The sequence below is a fragment of the Diadema antillarum genome, unplaced genomic scaffold (assembly GCF_040938485.1).
Source record: "Diadema antillarum isolate AM-2024a unplaced genomic scaffold, OU_Dant_1.0 seq00001817_RagTag, whole genome shotgun sequence".
NCBI lineage: Eukaryota > Metazoa > Echinodermata > Echinoidea > Diadematoida > Diadematidae > Diadema > Diadema antillarum.
Genome location: NW_027272492.1, coordinates 27,226 through 49,249, shown reverse-complemented (window position 1 = coordinate 49,249; position 22,024 = coordinate 27,226). Strand labels below are relative to the sequence as shown.

General features: G+C 38.1%; 1 protein-coding gene across 1 annotated transcript in view; it reads right to left on the bottom strand.

The window, feature by feature from the left end:
• Positions 1-1,837: 1,837 nt before the first annotated feature.
• The window catches only part of LOC139712548 (phosphatidylinositol-3,5-bisphosphate 3-phosphatase MTMR8-like), a 28,682-nt gene continuing 8,495 nt past the window's right edge, over positions 1,838-22,024 (bottom strand). The window contains 15 exon segments of the mRNA XM_071624362.1: positions 1,838-2,098; positions 2,547-2,762; positions 4,686-4,841; positions 5,333-5,337; positions 6,870-6,979; positions 7,645-7,779; positions 8,587-8,837; positions 11,314-11,439; positions 12,012-12,121; positions 13,027-13,159; positions 14,613-14,747; positions 15,193-15,321; positions 18,140-18,297; positions 19,058-19,220; positions 20,182-20,298. Coding sequence (XP_071480463.1) covers positions 1,838-2,098; positions 2,547-2,762; positions 4,686-4,841; positions 5,333-5,337; positions 6,870-6,979; positions 7,645-7,779; positions 8,587-8,837; positions 11,314-11,439; positions 12,012-12,121; positions 13,027-13,159; positions 14,613-14,747; positions 15,193-15,321; positions 18,140-18,297; positions 19,058-19,220; positions 20,182-20,298 — 2,205 coding nt within the window.

Genomic DNA, 22,024 nt, shown 5'->3' with positions numbered 1-22,024 from the left:
GCATGCACTTGAGAAGTCTTTCGTTTCTTGCAAAACTACGCGTAGCTTTGTGTCGTGTAACCACACACAGCTGAAACTTAAAGAAGTTTGTCACATGATTAGATCCATTTCGTATTGTTTACGCACACTGTGCACTCTTTTGCACGCTGTTGCACAACTGCATTTTTTTTTACATTCAAGGAGGGTACACGGTTTTTGCCCATGCAGAGCATGCATGTTAGAGACGGAAATTTTCTAGAAGTGATCGGGAAGCAAACTACACGTAGTTTCATCTAGTATGACCACGGCTTACGAGGAAAATTTGTGGGCACATACTGTATACGCCAAATATTTTGCAGATTTTTTATTTTCAAGAATTTCGCGACACAAATTTAACAACACATGAAAATGCAAACTCTGATCCCCACAGGAATGCAGCATGCATGCACATATTTCTCCATCCATTGCTGTACTTCATGATCGTGAATTCAACCACTCACAAAATTGTCTGGAAGTCCCGATCTGCCACAAATTAAACTTGCTTAATATATGGCATACACAGTCTCTGGCTATCAACCACACCACCTACTTTGAGGGTTTTCTTGTCAGAGAAAAAAAAAGTGTGATTGACATACTGGTGAATACTATGTTTGCATTACCAGCCTTGTAAGAATGTTGGATTGACCTTACATAGCTAACCCTTCAGATGTCTTCAAAGATTTTATTTCTGGATTTTTTGAAAGGAATGTATTCTTGAAGATCTTTCCATCACATTTTATACCTCCGTGCTGTGATGTTATATTCCTTTGGCGGGAAGCCTCGATATCACACACATTTTCCTTATTCAACCTTAAACAGATCGAGCACCTAATACTGTAAAAGCTGTTATTTTTGTGAATTTTGCTAATCATGGTTGGGCCATAAATCTAACAATGTGCAAAAATATTGCAAAGGACAGGCATTAGTGCACTTACAATAGTCTCAGTGTCAAATTGCGAAAACAACATCTCGCAAAAATGTCTGTGACTTCCTCAATGGCAAATATATCTCTACACAAAAATAATAGCTTTTACGGATCTGGCTGATCAGGAGATTTTATTTCTTAAAATCTGAAAAAAAGGACCAAACAATCTATCACTTCCTCATAAGATATAATATTGTTACATATGAATCAAACTCTGTTTGAGATGAAAACCACTACTTATTAACAACAGATACATTGTATTAATAGGTGTGGATTAATATTTATGTAGTGAAAAACCGGCAGAATTTGGTCTACATGATTTTGTTTCAAACTTATTAAACACACACTAAGTAGGGTCTGTGAGGATGAAAATTGATACAAACTTCAAGTTTGAGTTTTGAGCACACAATAAAAAGATTAAGAAAATGCTTCCAGAGCAATAACATTGAAGTATTTGTTTCAGCTATCTAGTTTATAAGTTACCATGTGTGCACCACTACTTCTCTTTCCCTTTCAAATTATTGGGTTCTTTTCTGTAATTGTGCTGTTTAATTTAGGGGAATGTTGACTAATTATTTGCATTTTGACTCTGGGGGAAATGGTCACAAAGTACAAGTTTATGATACTCTTTTAGCAATAAATGTGTACCTCAAGAAGGAAAAAAAAAAAAGAGTGGCTACCGTGTGATTCCTAACATGATACATTGTGGAGGTGTAACACTATCTTTCTTTCTTTTTTCTGCTTATGCCCAACTGTTTCTGACATAAATAACTGTCCGTCTTGGTTAGTTTACATTAAAAAAAAACACCAGTCCACAATAAGTCTTCTTATAATATCATTTACTGTAGACTGTAATGAGTTGTGCATCTATCCACTGGTCACCACCAGACTTGTTCATTCTGGTATATGGATGGCAGATAGAGAGTTGGCCAGGGCAGACGTTGGCATTGGCAAGCTTCCCGGGACCATGTGGGTGGGGGACAGCCCAACGGAAGGTGACCGGGACGGCGTGCTGGGCTCGGAGCACCCAGCCTTCAACTCCTTGTAGCACGGCCTGCAGACTGGTACGGGCCGCTGGGATTCGTGGCCTGGGAGCTGGGTCTGCTTGTCAATGCAGCGTATGCAGAATACGTCTCCACACTTCCAACAGTGATACTGCAATCATAGAGTGTGTGTGAGAGAGAGGCAGAGAGAAAAAGACAGACAGAGAATGTAAAGAGGAACAGATAATGTGTAAAAACAAGGGCAACAGCAGGAACATATGACATTAACTAATTTAATTGAACAGGGAAGTGAAGCAAAATGGTATTAAAAAAAAATATATGATTTTTATTTACTTCAACACTACAAAGTCTACAAATATGCTAACACATGAGTGTTCATCTGCAAATCTTGCCATTTCCCTTCTTTCACTCATGTAACATATAACAATATCTTTATACTTGAAAGTATGGGTCTCATTTCACACAGTCCTCTAGATGTCTTTATCCCATAGCCAAATTTTGATAAATCTTGCTAAATTATATTTGCTATATACAAAATTAGGCTGCCAATGGTAACGACCGATTTAATAATTGGTACGACTTTCTGCCACATCGCTCACCTTCATGCTGAAGTGATCAAACGGAGAAGAACAGGAGCACTGCCGGATGTTTCTGAAGCTCTGCCATTCCGTGGCGACACTGTCTACGGCGTTGTTCATGAGGGAAGCCGAGAGGACTTCATTACTGTCCTCCCTCTTCAGCGAGGGACTGGTCTTCAGCGGTGGCGCCATGTCATTGTTCGGATGACCGCCATTGACCGCATTGGAATCATGCTTCTGAGTAAGGACAGTGGCAAGGATAGTGCATGAGCGAGCAGGGCTCCTTGGACCATATATTCAGATACATATTACCGGTACTAATCCACTTTCCCTCTAATAAGAGGGAGGTTTGTGACTTTATGTCCTGTATCACAAGAATTAACTTGACATGATGATGAACAATAAAAGACAAGGAAGTATACTAACAATGTGCTGTCTGACTCTATTTTTTTTTCTTGATCTTCTCAATCTATTATTCTTGTTTTATGAGGATGTTTGTTTGATGAGGGGTAGTCTGGGATTTATGATCTTGCTGGTCACTGCTCTAATCCTGAGACAAATTAAATGCAAAGTTGAGACACTTTTCAGCCTTGCATCATTTTTCTTCCTTTTGAATAGTCCATGCATTGCCTTCCCAAATTACCCTTTTTTCTATATACAATACCTCAGTACAATGTCTTGAAGGCTAGTAAATCATCATGAATGTCATGGATAAAAAATGAATGGTAAGACAGATCAAGGCACCATTTCATAAAACTTGTCAGTCACTGACAGATGTTTTAAGCTACTGAAATCCTTGCATCTGAATGGCTGAGAGCAAAATTTTCACAGAATATCGCTGAGCACTTGATGATATTTCCCCCTTGGAGTCATCTCTTATGCTAGCAATAAAGACATAATTACAAATGGCTCTCAGTTTGTTTAGAGTTTTGATGGTAGGCCATCGCAATTTTGTACAATACCACAGGGCCATGATGTCAATCCTTTGTGGAGGGCAAGGAAATGTCAGCATGAGCAAAAACACAACCAAGTACTGTAGTGTGGCATTTCCTATGTGTGTCTGCATGTGTGTGTGTGCTTTTGTGTATCTATGGTTTTAATAGGTGTTACAAAAATGGGCTTTAGAATCTCTGCAATCTGATTGGTCAATTGTCATGCATTGATTTTTACTGATCCACACTGAGCCATGCATCCGGTAAAATCCAAATGCATGGCCATGCAACCGGTAAAATCCGAATGCATGGCTCAAGTCCTGTATACAGTGTTGTAAGTGTACCAGACGCATGATGGGGAAAATGGTTGTATTTCATGAATTTACGGGCCCATTTTATAACACAAATGATGGACAGGCCTATTTCGTGGATCAGTGAGAATTGGATGCTCTCGTTTAACTTTGGAACACTCTAAAACCCCCTCGCTATGCTCGTGGGTTTAAACAGTTCCACAGTTAGACTCGCGCATCCAATTCTCACCGATCCACTCTGTCCTGTGCATCATTTGTATACTGTGACACAAGCAGGTACGGTCTCTGGACATGGAATATGCCCACTGAGGTTAACAAGTACAAGAGTGTGCAGTCTGAAATGGAGGTGGCCGTGCAAGGAAGCGGCCATTGCTGTCATGGGTGCTTGTCTTGCCTGGATACTTTTTAGTCACTGGAGTAGATGGCAGCACGCAGTTGCTGTAAACTCTCCATGTCACTGTAATTTGGGTGACATTTCAGATCCATTGTGCTATGTTAGAGTTACTTGAGTTGATAATCATCTAGTCTTCACTTAAGTTTATGCTTAAGTAATTATATTTTATTTTGCACATTAAAAAAAAAAACAAATCTATAGGTACTCTGCAACAGTTTGAATGATATATCATTGTAACAATAAACATTTGAACAATGAAATGTAATTATGTTTCTGAAATTAAACAAGGTTTTTGAAAAATTAGAAATGTCGCTATGGCAACTGGAACGCCTCCACCACATTGCATTATTCTCCCGAAAGCTCCATATTGCATCTTGACAATGTGAAATGGCGTGTTTGAAACTTTGATGGCACAACTCCAAATGCATGGGAAGCCCAATCCAGTCAACTGACCACATTAAAAGCAAATAATAATGATGAGTACACAGCTTATATTCAACTGAATGTTTTAAGTAGGACTGACCTCGTTGGAGAGGTCATCTTTGGGAGTTATTGTGCTGTCTTTGTCCAGCGATAGTGGACTCTCTGTGCCACCATTCTCCATGATGTGGGGCCTGTCCGGTTTCTCCTCCTGGTTCCCACTCTCACTGACCAAGAGCTTCTTCAGGGCTGCGAGTTGCTGTTGACACCATAAAAAAGAGAAACTCCATCAAGCTAGTGACCTCTAAGCATCACTTCATAGAGGGGTGGGCAGTCAATTTAAACTCATTCACAAGCCTGACTCAGTCTAAGGCTTGCCAACTTCACAAATTTTTAACCGTGCACAAACCGATCAATAAGTCACAATATGCCATAGTTGCATCACATACTCTTCCATTTCTCACACATACAGCTTGCAGTGCTTGGTGAGTGAATAGCAGTGTTTCACAGGGATTTTTTCAAGTAAATTCTGATTGTCTATCAAAGTTGTGTGTTCAAAATGTCATTCCTCTATTATAATCAAGAATACAATTCTGAAGTCTATTTGGTGTTTTTATTTTGTATACTGGTCATTTAAAACTTATTATCACAGCAAAGCTTGCAATTCTCTTTACAATTTTGCTGTACTGCAATTCTAACTAAAATACTTCAGTAATCTATAAAAAGCTACACTGCTTTGAAAAACAGAACATTTTCTGATAGCAATCATGTGTTGCGGTGTAAGAATTATGTGGCGCACAAATAGTTAAAGGCATAATTAACCATTTGCACATGAAACAAAAACCCAGCATTAGTGCTTCAAAATAGTTCTAAAATGTGATAGAAACTGGAAATAGATACAACCAATGTAAAAATTTGAAGCTGTAAAATCGATGTTAAGTATTGTTAAATACACAAAATGTGAACAATAATTATAATAAAAATGTTTTCAGACTAAACCGTCTACAATTACGGTTTATTGAGAAAAATAATGATATCTCCTTATATTTTTGGCTTTATTGCAAAAATTCCATATGGTAGGATGTTTTGTGATACAACTGACCTACACATATGCATCAAATGTGATATCTTGAACATTTTTTAAATCGCTGTTCCCAAAGGCAAACATAACCTTTAAGTTACAAAACTATGGGCCCATGACAACAATATAAGGGCTCATAACTCATTGCTTGTTGCTAAGTGGTTCTCATTGTAACTGCAGAATTGCGACTTTCAATAATAACACTCCTTTTTCAGAGAAACAGGCCTAATATCTTCATTCTACTGTTGATTACACGATAGTTTTATATCCAGCATACAGTAGAAGAGTCAACTTGACAATGTGAAAAAGAAATATAGTCTATGGACATAAAAAGTGTCACCATTTTTTACACAATGAACACTGTACTATTTTTACAGGTTCACTGAGGAAGAACCATGATGCATACTGAGGCATACTGCATACTTTAGCACAGTAAATTCTTCACGAGCCAATGTCAGTGAACTTCCCTTCTTTATAATATCAGACAACATTGCATCTGTACGTATTTTTAATATTGCCATAAAAGAAATTATATTACATCATCATTTTTACTCAGTGAGCACAAAATCTGCAACAAATGTCACATTACAAAATATATCACATCTATGATACTACTAATCCTCCAGTAATTGTGCAAAATGTATGCCCTGTTATACAACATTAGCTTCAGGCAAAGTTATCCCCGCTTAAAATTGACAAACCCCTTCAATTCTGCCTCTCCATTTGTCTATGAATGTTCATGATTTCCTCAGTGTCACAACAACAAAGAAAATATGCAGTAGGCAGCTTCTGATTGATATCTTATGTTGTGTCTAAGACTATCATACTAATTATGAGTTTGGAATTATTGCAAGAATAGTTATCAAACTGTATTAAAATCAAAAATAAAACACAAACATAATGTACAGCCCCTGCCTAAGAACAACAACATATCAGTGTATGAACATTCAATTTTTTTAAAGAAAATGAATACGACAGAAACATAATTGTCATCTTACAAACACATTCAATGGACATACATACATGCACACATATCAAAATGTACATGCACACATACACTGTATATACATACATACATACATTCATACATACATAAATACATACTGTACATACATACATACATAAATACACACATACATACATACAAACACACACACACAAACACATAAATACACCATGCATTGTAACCCACTGTCAATTACCCACTTAAAAATTGTTAGTGCTAAAAACAGAAAATACTTGACTTTCTCAGTGTACTGCACTGTAAGGACAGGTGGACCCCATTCTCATAGCGATTGTACATGCCGCGCCAAAACCTGTTCACAGAAACATTATTCAAAGTGTTAGGTACATTCTTACTAATGTTGGGCGTGACAATCATGATATAATTGTCTGGTATGTTTTTGGCAGGTATGCAAATAAAAGTTGATAATAATAATAGTATTCTTGATAATACACCATCTTCTCTGCATGTCCTGTATGGCCATGCAATGTTAAATCTCCCTATTCGAATCATAAAATGGGAAACTTACAACTACAGTCATTGGGAGGTACAGCAGTATACACTGATTTTCAAATATCATCTTTATTCTTTATTGCAGAACAAGGAGACAGTGTGCTTTACAGTTGTGAGAAAAATACCTTGACCGCTTTCTCAAATAACACTTTCCGACATTCAAACACTGAATATTAAGCACAATAAAATTTCAAGGAAATTCTTAGGATCTGCAATAGAAACCTAAATTTGTTGACCATGCCATCATGAAAATATTTGTGCAGAGAAAAACTTGCAGCAAAATACAAGTACAGTGACAGGGAATTGAAGGATAGAGAAAAATTCCACCTGGCATAAAATGTGCCATTACTGCAGTGTCTCAAGTGCGCACGCATTTCTTTGTGCGCCTATGGGACACCACAGTAATGGTGGAATTTTGCCGCCAGTTTCGATCGGATGATATGGTCAGAGAGTTTTTGTTCTTACTTCAGCATTTGTGGACTAAAGTCTGGCTTCAGCATTCCCCTGCAGGTGGGGAGATTGGGCTGGTAGAGAGGGTTGATGTAGTCCGACATGCGAGCCTGCATGTACTGCCACAGTGAGAACGTCTTCTGAGACAGCCTTTCGTTCATGGTACACAAATATGAGAGCAAACAAAAGTATTTACCTGACAAAAATGGACAAAGTACTGTCCCAGAAAAAAAAAACCACACAAAAGTCTAATGAGAATGCCTTCCACAATTGGTACACACAACAATGACAACAAACAAATTGTCATATCATGACAACATACAATTAACAATGAAAATTTCTGCCTTCTTCAAACACAGACAAATCAGAAACAAGGCATACCAATCCTCGGACAAGGTCACATTGAAAATGTAAACAAACAAATAAACAAACAAATTTTTGTCCAACGTGATTTGGAGATGGACTAAGTTTGAAACAAAAATTTAAAATGCCTGAACAACCATTCAACCATTTGGAACAAGAATCAATTATGCCGTTGATTGCCTCATATCATACTGTAAAATTGTTGAAGATCTTTGAACTGGTCAACAAACACAAATTAATTAATGCATAAGGCATACATTTCACAAGGTTTTTACTTTTGCAAATTTTGGTAGTCAGGTGCTATTGCAAATTTAACAACACTCAAAATGTTTTACTCTGATCCCGAAATGAATGTGATGTGCAGGCATACATTACTCACAAATTTAACCACTGTGCAAAATTGCTTCGAATTCCCAATTCGCAAAGAATTACACTCGCCAAATATATGGCGTATACAGTACTACATCAAATCTACTGAGCTGCCAGTAAACTAAAACTTTAATTGCTACATATGGTGGAAAAAAAGAAAAAAAAAACCTTGGCACAGATCTCATTTCCTGAACTGAATTTGCACTTTGATGTGACTGGGCTCACCTCTTGCCGAGTCGTTCCTTCTCACAGTTGCCAAGGAAGTTGCCAAACTGGCTGGAGAAGACATGGTCGTGCAGCTCCAGCAAGAACCTCTCGTTGAACTGGAATGCACACGGAAACTGACTGCACAGCTGCCAGGCTGCATCCACAAACTGGGTGAAGACGGGCGACACCTCCCGCGGGTCGTACGCCAGGAGCCCGCACCGGTGGAGGAATTTGTGGCCGAATGCGAGCCACTCTTTTTCAATCAGCACCTTTAGATTCAAACGAGACAACACAAACCTAAGTATGAATGTGGTCATTTGATATACAGGGATGCCAGTTAGACTGAAAGTGAGGTCCTGAAATACATCTACATGAAGCCTCTTTGTACATGAACAAGCCTGAATTTTGAAGCTGCCAGGGGCTGGATTCAGGTTTTTGCCTGAAAACTGGCATCCCTGGATACATCTCCATGTATAAGGACAAGTGAGAGACTGAAGCACATACATTATACTTGTGATGCGATAGTTCCTGAAACTGATTTATTGTGCGTAGTGCATGCACAGCTTATAGTTTCAGAGCAGATACATACTTCATCCTCATTACCCAAGCACAGCAAACCTTGTTATTCAATTTGCATGACACTTGAAAACTCAAGAACATGAAACTCAAGAATAGGTCGAGTTTGGAAATGAGACATATCACAGATGATGAGTGGTGTGGAAGGAAGCACACAGAATGATACTTCCAAAATGTGCAATGCTTTTTAAAATCTTAAAATCTCCCAGAAATAACATTTCAAACCCTAAGGTTAGATCAATCTGTGCATTCCCCTACAACAGAAACATCAGTGGTTACATAATGTGGGTACATCAAAACACTTTGAAAGTAACAGCATCGCCAGCAAGCCTTCAAGAAGCTATGCATGGCACTGTTCTAGCGATCTAGACCCTAACACAAACAATGCATACCAAAATGTTCATACTCTAGGTTTACTACGCACTGCTTCCCTAAATCATAAATTACCATATCATAACTTATTGGACACCCAGATTTAGGCATTGAATACAAAACAACAATTCATTGTTTCAACTGAAAAAAAAAATGTCATTGTGACATCAATTGGTATGTAATTTGTTATTATTTGTTTACACCAAATTATTTTCTCACTTCAGAGAATATCCCAACTGAGTGCCTGCCCATGGGAAAACAGTACAGAATGGTAGTGTGATTATGTTTTTTTCCACTTTGCAAGAGGTAAGTACGTGACCCATACAATACATAAGCATATGTTCTGGTATTTCCGAAGACAAGGACACATTTATGGCAATTTATCCTACAAAACATAACAACATTAGGGTCATCCATAATATAGAAAAAAAAAATCAACCCCAAAAATTCACCGAAATAAACAATTTGAAAGGCATCTGTTACATAATGCTTAAACTTTCTTTGACGTGATCGCATAAATTGCAGGCAAAATTTGAGGTTTAAGAGGGATGGCTTTCAAAAAAAAAAATGGCCTTCGAACAGAAACAACTTGATTCAAAGATTCCTGAAATTATACCTCTTGTGCTAGCAGCATGTCACTCATGCTTCATTCAATAACTTCAAACAATTCATCAACCACTGCATTACAAAGGGTGAACTCTTTAATGCTTTGTTTCTTCAAAGGTTAGTATGATCTGCAATATTGCATGAGACTTATGTTATGGCACATACTACATAAATTAAACATATATTAGACATTACTTGAGGTTTTGAGACCACCACTTAATGGGTCCTAAAGGAAGTTTCTACTCAAAATCATGTGAATCATGTATTCATGCATGGAGATGTTGAACACTGTGTATATGAAGAAGACGTAGTAGTCATTTGTTTGCCATGAATGACTGACTTCAGAGTTTCAATTGGGACTCTGGGAAATAGATAGGTCATAAGAAGAAGGAACAGGATACCATATACTGAAACCCATTAGGTTGAACAAGAAGTAATTTTCACAGGTATAGTATGGGACTGATCGTAATTATGGCATTGTCTCTAGGACAAATGAATCATAAACTATACAACGAACAAGACTGCACAGCCTATGCGAAAGAAGACTATCCAACAGCCATAAGAAAAACTAGACAATTTTTCTGCTGCATGCAGTCCCGTGGGATGTCTCCACTTCTCATGTAATAACAACATCTGCCATCATTAGATGGCCCTGCAGTTATATTTTAGTAAACTGTTCTTGAACACTGACCAAGGACTATTCTTTCACTCTCTGTTTGCATTGCGCAATTATCATTGCATTCCACACTTCATCCATGAATTAACATCTGCAGTAGTATCTGCAGATTAAAATTTATGATAAAGGTTGGCCAAATAATCATCTAATGCTTTAGAAATGGGAGTTTTTGAAAGTGCCCATATTTCAGCATTGCTTTAATAATATTCAAGTAGCTTTTTATCATTGGAAGAGTACATTATCAATAGAAAAATTGTTGCAACTTTTCACTTTTGATCTGTCCCCAAACTCAGCTGTTTTACACATTCATAAACACCAAATTATAACAAGCGAGGTGTCATTGTAAAGATAATTGATCAGGGTTTCTTATCGTATCAACAAATTCAACATGTTACAGGTAATCTCTACTACAAGTCTAAATAAGATCTCACTAATGCATGTTTGTAGTAAGCACGCCTTGGGATTGGAAGTCACTTCAAGTGTAGCTTATTACAAATAATGCAAGTGTGGCATACCTGAAAACCCTGTATGGTCCTGTAGTAGGGGTCCAGAATGATGCTTGCCAAGGAACATGTCTGAGCCGTCCTGTCCCAGCCATCTGAACAATGCACCAACACTGACAGCCCCTCTTCTCCTATTGCCTGTGGGGGCAAGTAGATCATATACTGTAAAACCACAAGTTTTCACACGCATGAAACTTTCACAAATTTTGCAAAGAGCCAAGATTCGCAAAAGTAAAATGTACAGGATAGTGTTTGTCTACACAATGCATTGTACGCCAGTGGCAATTTGCAAAAGGTACATGCCACGAAAAAAGCCATTGTCTTCCATTCTCGAAAGTTGCATGCCACAAAATGTTTCTGATTTTACAGAACCATAAAATCTCATGCACATGGCGCATTCTAATTTTTTATTTTTGAATAATATGATACATGTATATAAATATCTAAATTTATTGACCTATTGAATGCCATATATCTTATTGAATACACAATCTAAAAACAAACAAACAAACAAAAAGCAAGCTTTGCATTTTCATGTCATTGCTTTTATTCAAAGTTTAACAAACATTCCCCCTCAAAAAAAAAAAAAAAAAAAAAAAAAAGAGGAAGTGATCGACCAAATACTACTGTACAAACAATCTTCATAAATATTGACAACAAATACTGGTTCAAAATCCTCTTTCACTAATCAATTGAAATGAATTCACTACCTTTGCAATAAAATGTGATGTGTCTAGGATGGCTTTGATGTGCTTCAACCAACAGCTGGACTCCAGACCACTCAAGAAAGCGTCCATTGATGGATTCTTCAGTTCACACACTGTCAGGAATTAATAGCAAAGTCATCTTTAAGGGCCCTCCTATTACCACTGCATAAGTTATTACGTTTGTGACATGTGCAAGTCTGGGCAAAGTTATAAATTGAACAACACTTGAGAAACATAACTGTCTACTCTCGCTTATATCCACGGTACGTTTATCCATTATCCAAGACAGTCTCCAGTACACAGGAGATTAAGTTTTGCAACACTGTACAAACCAAGGCATCTCTCTGCCAATTGTCTTTCCATCTCACAAGGTCTGTTGTAAATTTAATGCAAAGGACTCACTGCCACTTTGGGAACTGCAAGCTGAACTAAAAAATCAAGTTAAAGGAAGAACTCATTTTCACTAAGTAAAAGAGACAAGTTGGAGGTCTTCATATTAGTGCAGCATATTGTCGCTGTTTTCTTGCAACTTTCACAAAGTTTCATGCCATTATTGACATAATTATCTGACCTTTGAGAAAGGAGTGAAATATATCACTGTGTGCACTAAGCATGTTTCACATGTGGTTGCATGATCTGATATGAAGGTCATGTGCATAAGGGTGTATCCCCCTCGCTCTTCTTCTCCTTCTCCACCTCCTCCTCCTTCTCCCCTTCCTTGTCATTCTTCTCTTGCTGTGAGATCCACAAATGATAAAGTTGACAAAGTGAGCCAAAAATTAGCAGATCACCTATTACAGGGCTCCACACTAACTTTTATTTTTGGTGGCCCAAAGGCAAAGATCCGACCTTTTTTGGTGGCCCGATCAGGTCACCAAATTCTTCATTTCTGAAATTTTGGTGGCCCGACGTGCATTTTTAGTGGCCCCGGGCCACCGTTAGTGTTGAGCCCTGCCTATTATGATACTCAACAATTCTACAAGAGGTAGAATCTGAATCTTTTCCTTCGCTGTCTCACCTTCAATTAGCTTCTGCAGACTACTCCGCATGACGTGTATATTCTCGATGCCGAGAAATTTGAACTTGATGTTCGTATAGACATCTGTACTCTCATACCCCTTCCCAGAAGCTTTATTGACCATTGCATTGATCTGTGTGATGAGAAAAAACAAAAAATAGACTCAAAGAATGTTGATCATTTTGCACACTCAGGAGACATGAGGTGCCTTCAAACACATTACAAAGGTGGTTTAAATCTAAACCATGGTCTAAGCAAATTTCTTCTGTGTAAATACGATTGACAGATTGCGTATGCCAACAGACATCCAGTAACAAATGCACATTGATATGTGCATGTCAAAGATAATTATGCTTTTTCATGCTTAATTTCAGATCACAGTCTAAGTTAAACCACCTTCATAAATTTGGTCCATTGCATCTACAATAGCCACACAATATATGACAGGGAAAAGTTTCAGAACAAGGGCATTCACACAGAAAAAGGTCATATGACCGTGTAGTATCGCGAAACAATGCTCTACACACCTAATCACTGTATTATGCATGGTCATAATTTGTTTCGATAGGCAACCATTAATGCACAACCCCCCCCCCCCCCCCCCCCCACAAAAAAAAAAAATGTTTTGCATGTCCTACAGGGAAACATGACTTACGTGAACAAATATATGGCACTGTGAAACAAGAACTCTGAAGGTCTGAAAGGGGGGGGGGGGTTGGCACAGGTCTGGTTTTGCTTTGACTTCTATAACCACTTATATACCTTCTCTGAGTGACTAACAGGCAATTACATAAAATGACATTGCAAGTCAAGTAAAAATTGTGTAAACATGTTTATGCTATTAAAAATGACAGCACTACAGTATGATATCTGAAATTAGGTCCATAAAATGCTCACATGATTCAAGTTTCTTCATGTACAAGACATAAAATAGTGTATTTTTTTTTACCACGTACAAAACAGTAAATGGTACCATATGTATGACAAATAAATGTACAGAACTTTATCATGTAAATTCGATGCATATATTTCAACTCTTTAACTCCTTGTCAGTTCTTTGCAGCGATAGGAATTTTCTGGCCATTTATTCTTGGAACAGTCACATTTCAATTTCTTTGAAAAACTTTCAGACAAACTGATATCAATAAATGGGGGGGGGGGAGGGGCTACATAATACATGTAAGGTTGTCTAAGGCACTCAGTATCAATGTTCTTACTCGACAATGACCCTGTGTTTGTGAGATGTAGCATCAGCAATTATTTTTCGTGAACTGAATTCATTGACAGTAAACTGGTGTAGGCAAATTTGACATTACTAGACCTCTCCATTTCAGTCCATTCATTGAGGTGCATCTGAACCTATACAGGTCTGCAATTTTCTCAGCTCCACATACCCACACATGGCACCATGAAGCTCTCGGTAAACCCTCAAAATATATGAGTCCTACAACTGCAAAACCACCACTCAGAGCCACAAACACAACAGAACTCCACCTTGCATTTGCTCTCAGACATTGCTGAGAAAAATCATACCTTTTGTCACATTTCTTGGAAGTTCTTATTACTACTAGTATTGAAAAACTCACCTTTGGCCTTGTATCTACAATGTACATGACATCTGACTTTGGGTTTGTCTTGAGGATGGCTTGTAGCATCTCCTCATCTTCCACACAGCGAGCACTAAACCCTGCCAGGGGCTGACTACATCGACACATAGCAGCCTACAAAGAAATAGAATTTGTTGAAGGTAGAACTTTGAAATATTAGTCATCATAACAATACTCTTGATGACAATGCTGTGATATACGGCAGGAGTGGTGATGATGATGATAACGATAGTAATCAAAACAATGATATCATCATTATCATCTCTGTTCATTACTATTATTATCATTATCATTATTATTATTATTATTATTATTATTATTATTATTATTATTATTATTATCATTATTATCATTATCATTATTATTATTATTATTATTATCATCATCATCATCGTCATAAGCCATCGTCGTCATCGTCATCGTCATGATCATAAGCCACTTTTCAAAGCATGATTATCCAAGCAATCATGAATTGATTACATATAACACAATCACACTTTAAATATCAATTGTTCATCACAACTAATTAAAAGCAAATGATATACAAGCACACACTAACCTTGTTTTCTTGATGGAGATAGGACAAGACTGGTAACCGACCTCTACTTCTGAACCTTGCACTGCCCACCAGGACTGGTGTACTGACAAATGTTGGAACATACACCGTCTTTGGATACGTATCACAGATCTGATGGAGAGATAATTTGTGGAGCAGATGTTTCACTATAGATACAATATCTCTGCATACATTTCAGCTGGTAGACTTTACAACAGAAGTACTTGCTCTATTCCTCACCTTTGTTGAGCATCATTACTCGATAAGCAGTATACTTGCCTTTTTCAACCTGGAAAAAAAATGTCTACCAGCAATCACTAAAAAAACAGACAAACAAACAATTAAAGAATAACAAGATAACATCAGCAAATGGCATAACACCCAAAATGCAACAACTGCAATATCATTCATTCAGCATATTACAAGATGTAAAAGACTTGCATACAGAGTGTTTTTCTTCTGATCAGAAGCATTACTAACATGTTATTCAGGCTTCACATTTATTTTCCGACCGCGGTTTGCATGGAAGTTATTATAGAATTTCACAACAATGTTTTGAAATTGTATTCAGTTTTACCACTCAACAAAAACAACAAAAAACTAGAAATGTCGGTACGATGGCGACTGGAATGCCTCCGCCGTATCACATTATTCTTCTACTAGCAGCACCCGTGGAAATCCACGGGTCTGAGGGGTTTTATTTTTTTTTCTCATAATATGATTTTGCACATTTTTATTGAAGAAATAAAAAGAAAAGTCTTCTCATTCTTTCGTTAATTGTGCTGTCTTCTAAATGACCACCCTTCCCAGAAATTTTATAATACATTTTTGTAGTATATGCCCGGCGATCCGGTCCATTGGTAGGGATCATTCCCGCCACTACTTGCTTTTATTATAGAACTCAGTTTCGAGGGGTTATTTGCACCCGTTGAAGTCCAACAGTTGTCTTGTTGCCCCTCACCCCTCCCCCCCCCCCCCCCCCCTCACGCACACACACATTTCCACCTCCGCAGGTCAAAAAACAAAAACATTCAGGGAAAAATTACCAAAAACGCAAATGAGATTCCCCGAAAGTTCTGCCCACAGGTTGTTCCCGTCAAAACGGGAAGATATTAACGCTATGACTTTGATTACCCCCTGCTCTTGCATCCACGCGGGCACCCGCGGGAATCCATGGCTGGTTTCAAGGCCTCGGTTTTTTTTTTTTTCATGTTTCTTTTCCCCACGTTATGAGAGAAAAATAAGATATTTTCGTCTTCATAATTTTGCTCCCTCCTTTTTGTTTTTAATCACCAAAACTTGGCTTGATATATAATATTACATCTGCTTCAGACTGTACATTATCATAATTAATATTAGGCCTACAATTATTGCTCCTATTATAGTTAATTATTATTATTATTATCCTTATTGTTATTATTATTATTATTGTTATTATTATTATTATTATTATTATTATTATTATTATTATTATTATCATTGTTATTATTTGGGGAGGGGGAGATCATAGTCATCAGGTTTAATAGGCACCCGTAGGAGTAGGGTCTCACGACCTCGTATTTTTTTTCTTTAATATTTTTCCCATGTTATGGAAGAAAGAAGAATATATACATCACTGCATTCGTCTTCATTTGCTCCCTCTTTTTTCTGTCACCAAAACTTGGTTTGATAGACCATAGAACCACACATTCTATTTCCACTTGCAATATATTTTAAAAATAGGCGGTCGGCAAAGCGAGATTTTCCTCTACGTCCGCTCATCTTATGAATATGTATGATTACAGCAGCTCTGCAGTAAACGAATGGACACAGCTGCGCGTGTAATCTGATATGGAAGGGTACGATCGGCAAATATATTTAGCCGCGTCCTAAACAGTCTGTGTACAAATAATGACATCGGACTTGAGAGCAAACGGCGAGCAAACGGCGAGCAAACTAAATGACGTACCTGAGCTGCATATAGTATTCTGCAGTTGTGCAAAATACAATTATATAACAACGTTCGTTGTTTTCCTTTGGGGACGCCAATAATGGCGAACTGTACGTAAATGCCCTTGTAGTCCATATCACGCACACACAGATTCGTGTAACCATCGTCAATACATTCAGTACACGTAACAGGCGGAGGCAAAGGTACATCACAGAACTATACACACAGTGTAGAGTGTGTAGAGTTCTGCGAGGTACATTGTGTGTGTGCGTGCGCGTCCGCCGGAAGATGTCAGAGATTTCGCTGCACCATCATCTTTAGTATCCCCCAGTGTCTCTGCAAGCTAAAAGATGGAAGATCGAGAAAGCAGGAGGCCAGCGCAGGTTCCGTGAATATTGAAACGCTCGGCTCTTTCGTCACGCACAAAAATGCATTATGCATGTTGCTAATTAATTTTTCTTTTTCGTCCTCGACGTCGACACGGAGGCGGAGAGGGGACGAAACCCGCGCCATTCGATGTAGGATACTCTCCTGCGGCCGACGGCACCGGTCGCAGCTGCCCGGAGCCGACGGCTCGGGAGGAGATAGACAAACCAGCAACGCCGAATTAAAACAGGAAATACATAAGGCCGCGACAACAACAACAACTTCGAGTATTATAGTATAGGATACGTGTGACGGACTGACAGACAGACAGCTAGACAGACAAACAAATGGATGGATGAACGGATGGATGGATGGATGGATGGACAACCTGAAAACACAGTGCCTCCAATCCCATTATGTGGATGAGGATTTTACGAAAAGGAGATGAATTTACAGCAATTAGTATGACTGACTACTTTAAAACAATTGAACATTGGCTATAAAGGTATCAACCCTAGCCTGTCATCACAGCATAATCATTGTTCTTTCCAAGTTTCAAAACTAGCTCTTAAGAGAGGGAGAGATACATAGCCTTGCTCGTATTACAACACTTAAGTTTCATATAAAGATTGATAATGACAATTAGAGTCATACCTCGTAATTTTTGTTGATTGTCGTGCTGCACCACTCCTCATTGGGGATACCCATCCGTGCATACTCAGCTTGCAGATCAAACTGGTCCCAGCCCGTCATCATGGTGGGAACTACAGTGGCAGACTTGTAGTGAAATGCATACAGGTCCTCCAGCTCAGCTGTAACAGAAAGGCCAAAGCTGTCAAATCCCCTAGCAAGGAAGATTGGGTGGAGGGGGTGGGGGGAATCTGTCTAAATAAAGACAGGGATTTGACTAAATTGACCACATCAGCCCAGCGTTGGAAGCCGCAGTGAGAGATTTTCAGGGAAATTTAGACTGTCCCACTGTGCCATAAAGAAAATATCATGGTTTTCACACAATTCTGGCAGTTAGCATGACTACTTGAAATGGATATGACCAACACAAATGCAGTGACACTATTCAATGACCCACATTTTGAGATAGCTTTTTTTTTTCCCCATGAGCATTGTACGGATTCAAAAAGAGCCTTTACTTCATGTTGACTCAGATGGCATAATGCAAAAGTAACCAAGATTAGAACATAATGAAAATATGCAAATTAGACAAGACAATGATGTCACACTGCCTCTCAGATCTTCAAAAGACTTATACACCAATTCCAACCACATTTTCCAATTTGTACAAAATTCAAGAAAAACAGTATCCTTCCCTCTCTTTTTCCTAGAGTTGCCCTGATTCAACAGCTATTGTAGATGACTTTTCTAGAGGGAGACAGCATTTACTTTGCAGAATTGCCAACCCATTGACAGAAACGGGTTATTTGTCATGATCCAAGATGTACAACATCAAAACTAATGAAGATGTTGTGAGGTTATTATCTCATTATGACATTATCTCACTACGCTGTCTACTGTATATGAATGTGTCCAACACCACTGCCTTTGGAGAGATTATACCTGGATTTGAAAGCTTTTGCAGTGACTTGTACAGCTCCTGGCAATCTTTTTCACGTGGAATCACAAAGGTTGCAGCTTGGAATGTCTTGCAGCGGATCTGTATGGGAGCCCCTCCTGTCGTCAGGGGAAGTTTCTCCACCGACGCAATGTGCATGTGCAAAATCTGAACAAGGGGATCACAGAGAGAGAGAGAGAGGATCTATCAAAACTGAAACTTTTACAAAGGCTATCAAGTTGGAGCAGGTTTTTAATTGAGCCATAACAGACAAAGATATTTGTTCTTGTAAACCATTTGGAAAGCTGTCAAGTGACTCTTACATTAGAATTGCTGCAAAATTTTTCAAAGATACGTCAAACGTGAGATACATGTACCTTGTACTGACTCATGTAAGCAAATCAATGAAAAACCCATTTATGATGGAGTTTGTTATCAAAATCATAGAAAATTTTAAATGGCTTGATCAGTGATCTTCATACCTTAATCTGAAGCTTTGATTATTGATCTAGATCTGGATTAATTCATGCAAATAACCTGTTCAATGTACATGTATAGTGTACAGTACCAAATGATACACTTGTATTCCTATTTTAGAAATGTACACATAACAATACACTGTATCAATTGATGCAAGTTACATGATGTAAATTTAGCTCTGATATTTTGAATTTCCCCAAATTTTGTCTAAGATTTGGTTATTTCTTTGCACCCCAGTGATTAATAAGCGAATGTACATGTAGAATAATCAAAACAAATTCCACATTAACTACAAGCACTTGTGGGAGAGATGTGTATTAACCCACTGAGGACGAGTCCCGAGTATACTCGGGCAGGTGTCTATGGGAATATGTGTTGTAGCAAAATCAGTCTGTCCTCAACAGGTTAAAGAGACAGGTGCACCATGCACAGATTAATATGAAAGCCTGCAAGGTGAATGTTGAGTTTCTTCTGTGGACTCTATAAAGTCTATGAATTGCAATGCAAGCAGCACGATACATATTTTGCTTTGACTGCCTTTTTTTCCCCCCTGTCCTTCTTGAACAATGCTGTTACTACATGTAGTTTCACCCCTCTCTTGTCTACAGCATAGACAGGTTAAAGATCAGGTTTGACAAAGTAGACATACCCATGTCTCCTTTTTGCCCGCAGGATCCACAAAGATCAGGTGGGTGGCTGTTAGGTAGAGCGTGCCTACAGCTGGTTTGCGAGCATTAAAGCGATCTCGCAGACGCACATTCTCGATCTGCAGGACAGGATGTGGACATACACAAAGTCATTATGACATTGCTAATGAAAATCACTTTAAACTGTAATATGCACATATCTTCCAAGACATGGCATATTTTTGCACCTGCCTACTCTGATACACCATCAAGCTCAAAGTAATAAAAACGTACGGCATTCAACATATGACATGTGTCAATGGGAATGTAGTGGGTCCTACGGAAAAAAACAAACAAACAGGAAAAGAAGTTGAAAACAAATATCAAAGGGATTCACAATAAGATGCATGGTTTGTTTTTTTCATGAAAATTTCACACTTTACACATAGATACATTGATGTGAAATTTGTTTGTCATTTCATATTTTCTGTTCTTGTCATTTTACTTTTTCCCCTGGGCATTTTATTACCACAAATCTGAATGTCACCTTGTGGGAGTATCAAGGGTGACCAGCTTGCATTGCATTTTGACAAAGATACCCTTATAAGCGGTTATTTTCACAAGGGTTAAATTTGGAATCATGAATTTTGCGAGTCACTGATGGACTGTGGATTTAACATCACATGAAAATATCTTGAACTGACATGCATTTATGACAGCCTCAGTGTCAAATGGCAAAAACAACATATCTACAGAACACAAAACTACAGTGTAACAGCTTATACAATACTGTGCATGGCAACTAAATTCTATCAGTGTGATATTCTCGTGCAGAATACCTGTAGCCAGAATCATCCCAGACAAGTTGTCTGGATAATTCTCCAAGCTGCCTACAATAGAAACAACCATCTTTACCTTCTGCCATTTATCAGAATTATACCAACATATTTCAACCCTGAAATTTCCTTCAAGTGAAACTCATTGGCCCGAAATCACAAAGGCGGTATAATTGAAACCATGGTTTAATTGTAACATACCATACAAATTGTCCATGGTTTACAGCATGGTGTCACTTTCAATTGTACCACCTTCGTGAATTTGGGCCAATGCTTTGGTGTTGTCGGAAAATTGACAGTCATATTTTTGTACATCTATACACATGTACTGTACAAGTACAATGTATACTGTACAAATTGAATGTATGCGCGTCAAGTATGTATTGATATTACTGTCACATCCAGGGTTTGTGACATCATCATGTAACATCTTATTTTAGTGCACAGATCTGTACATCATTCTGTTTCTACATACATTCCACATATTTTGAAGGACAAGCTAGGACTAGGACAACAAAATTGCCTCTGTTTCTTACTGAAATCATTTGATTACTTTCATCATAGTGTACATGTACATTAATGAACTACAGTGTACAGTGTACATGTATTGTACAATGTAATTGATAACTTTATCATGTTCCAAGTGTTCTTTGCTAATATCATACATCTCATGCATCATTAATGATTGCAGTATTTCTGGCAAAGCCTATTGGATTCACAGAGATACAACTGTATGTGATAGTGACTACATGTACACTTGTTGTAATCAGAACAAGAAGCTTTACTTCAGAACAAATCAATTTTAATTTATTATGTCCCCTGCTGTTAGAAGAAATCACCACTCCATATGGCACCCTGTTTTGTTATGATCTATTCAAGATTCATACCACCATGCTTGGCGATCACATTCAATGCTCTTGCCAATAAAGAAAGTCTCTTTTCATGAGAGCAAATGACCCTGTGGGTTCTTTGCCAAGTTAATGTCACAGTTACGAGATACAGTACTGTACATTGTAGGTCTACCAGTTTT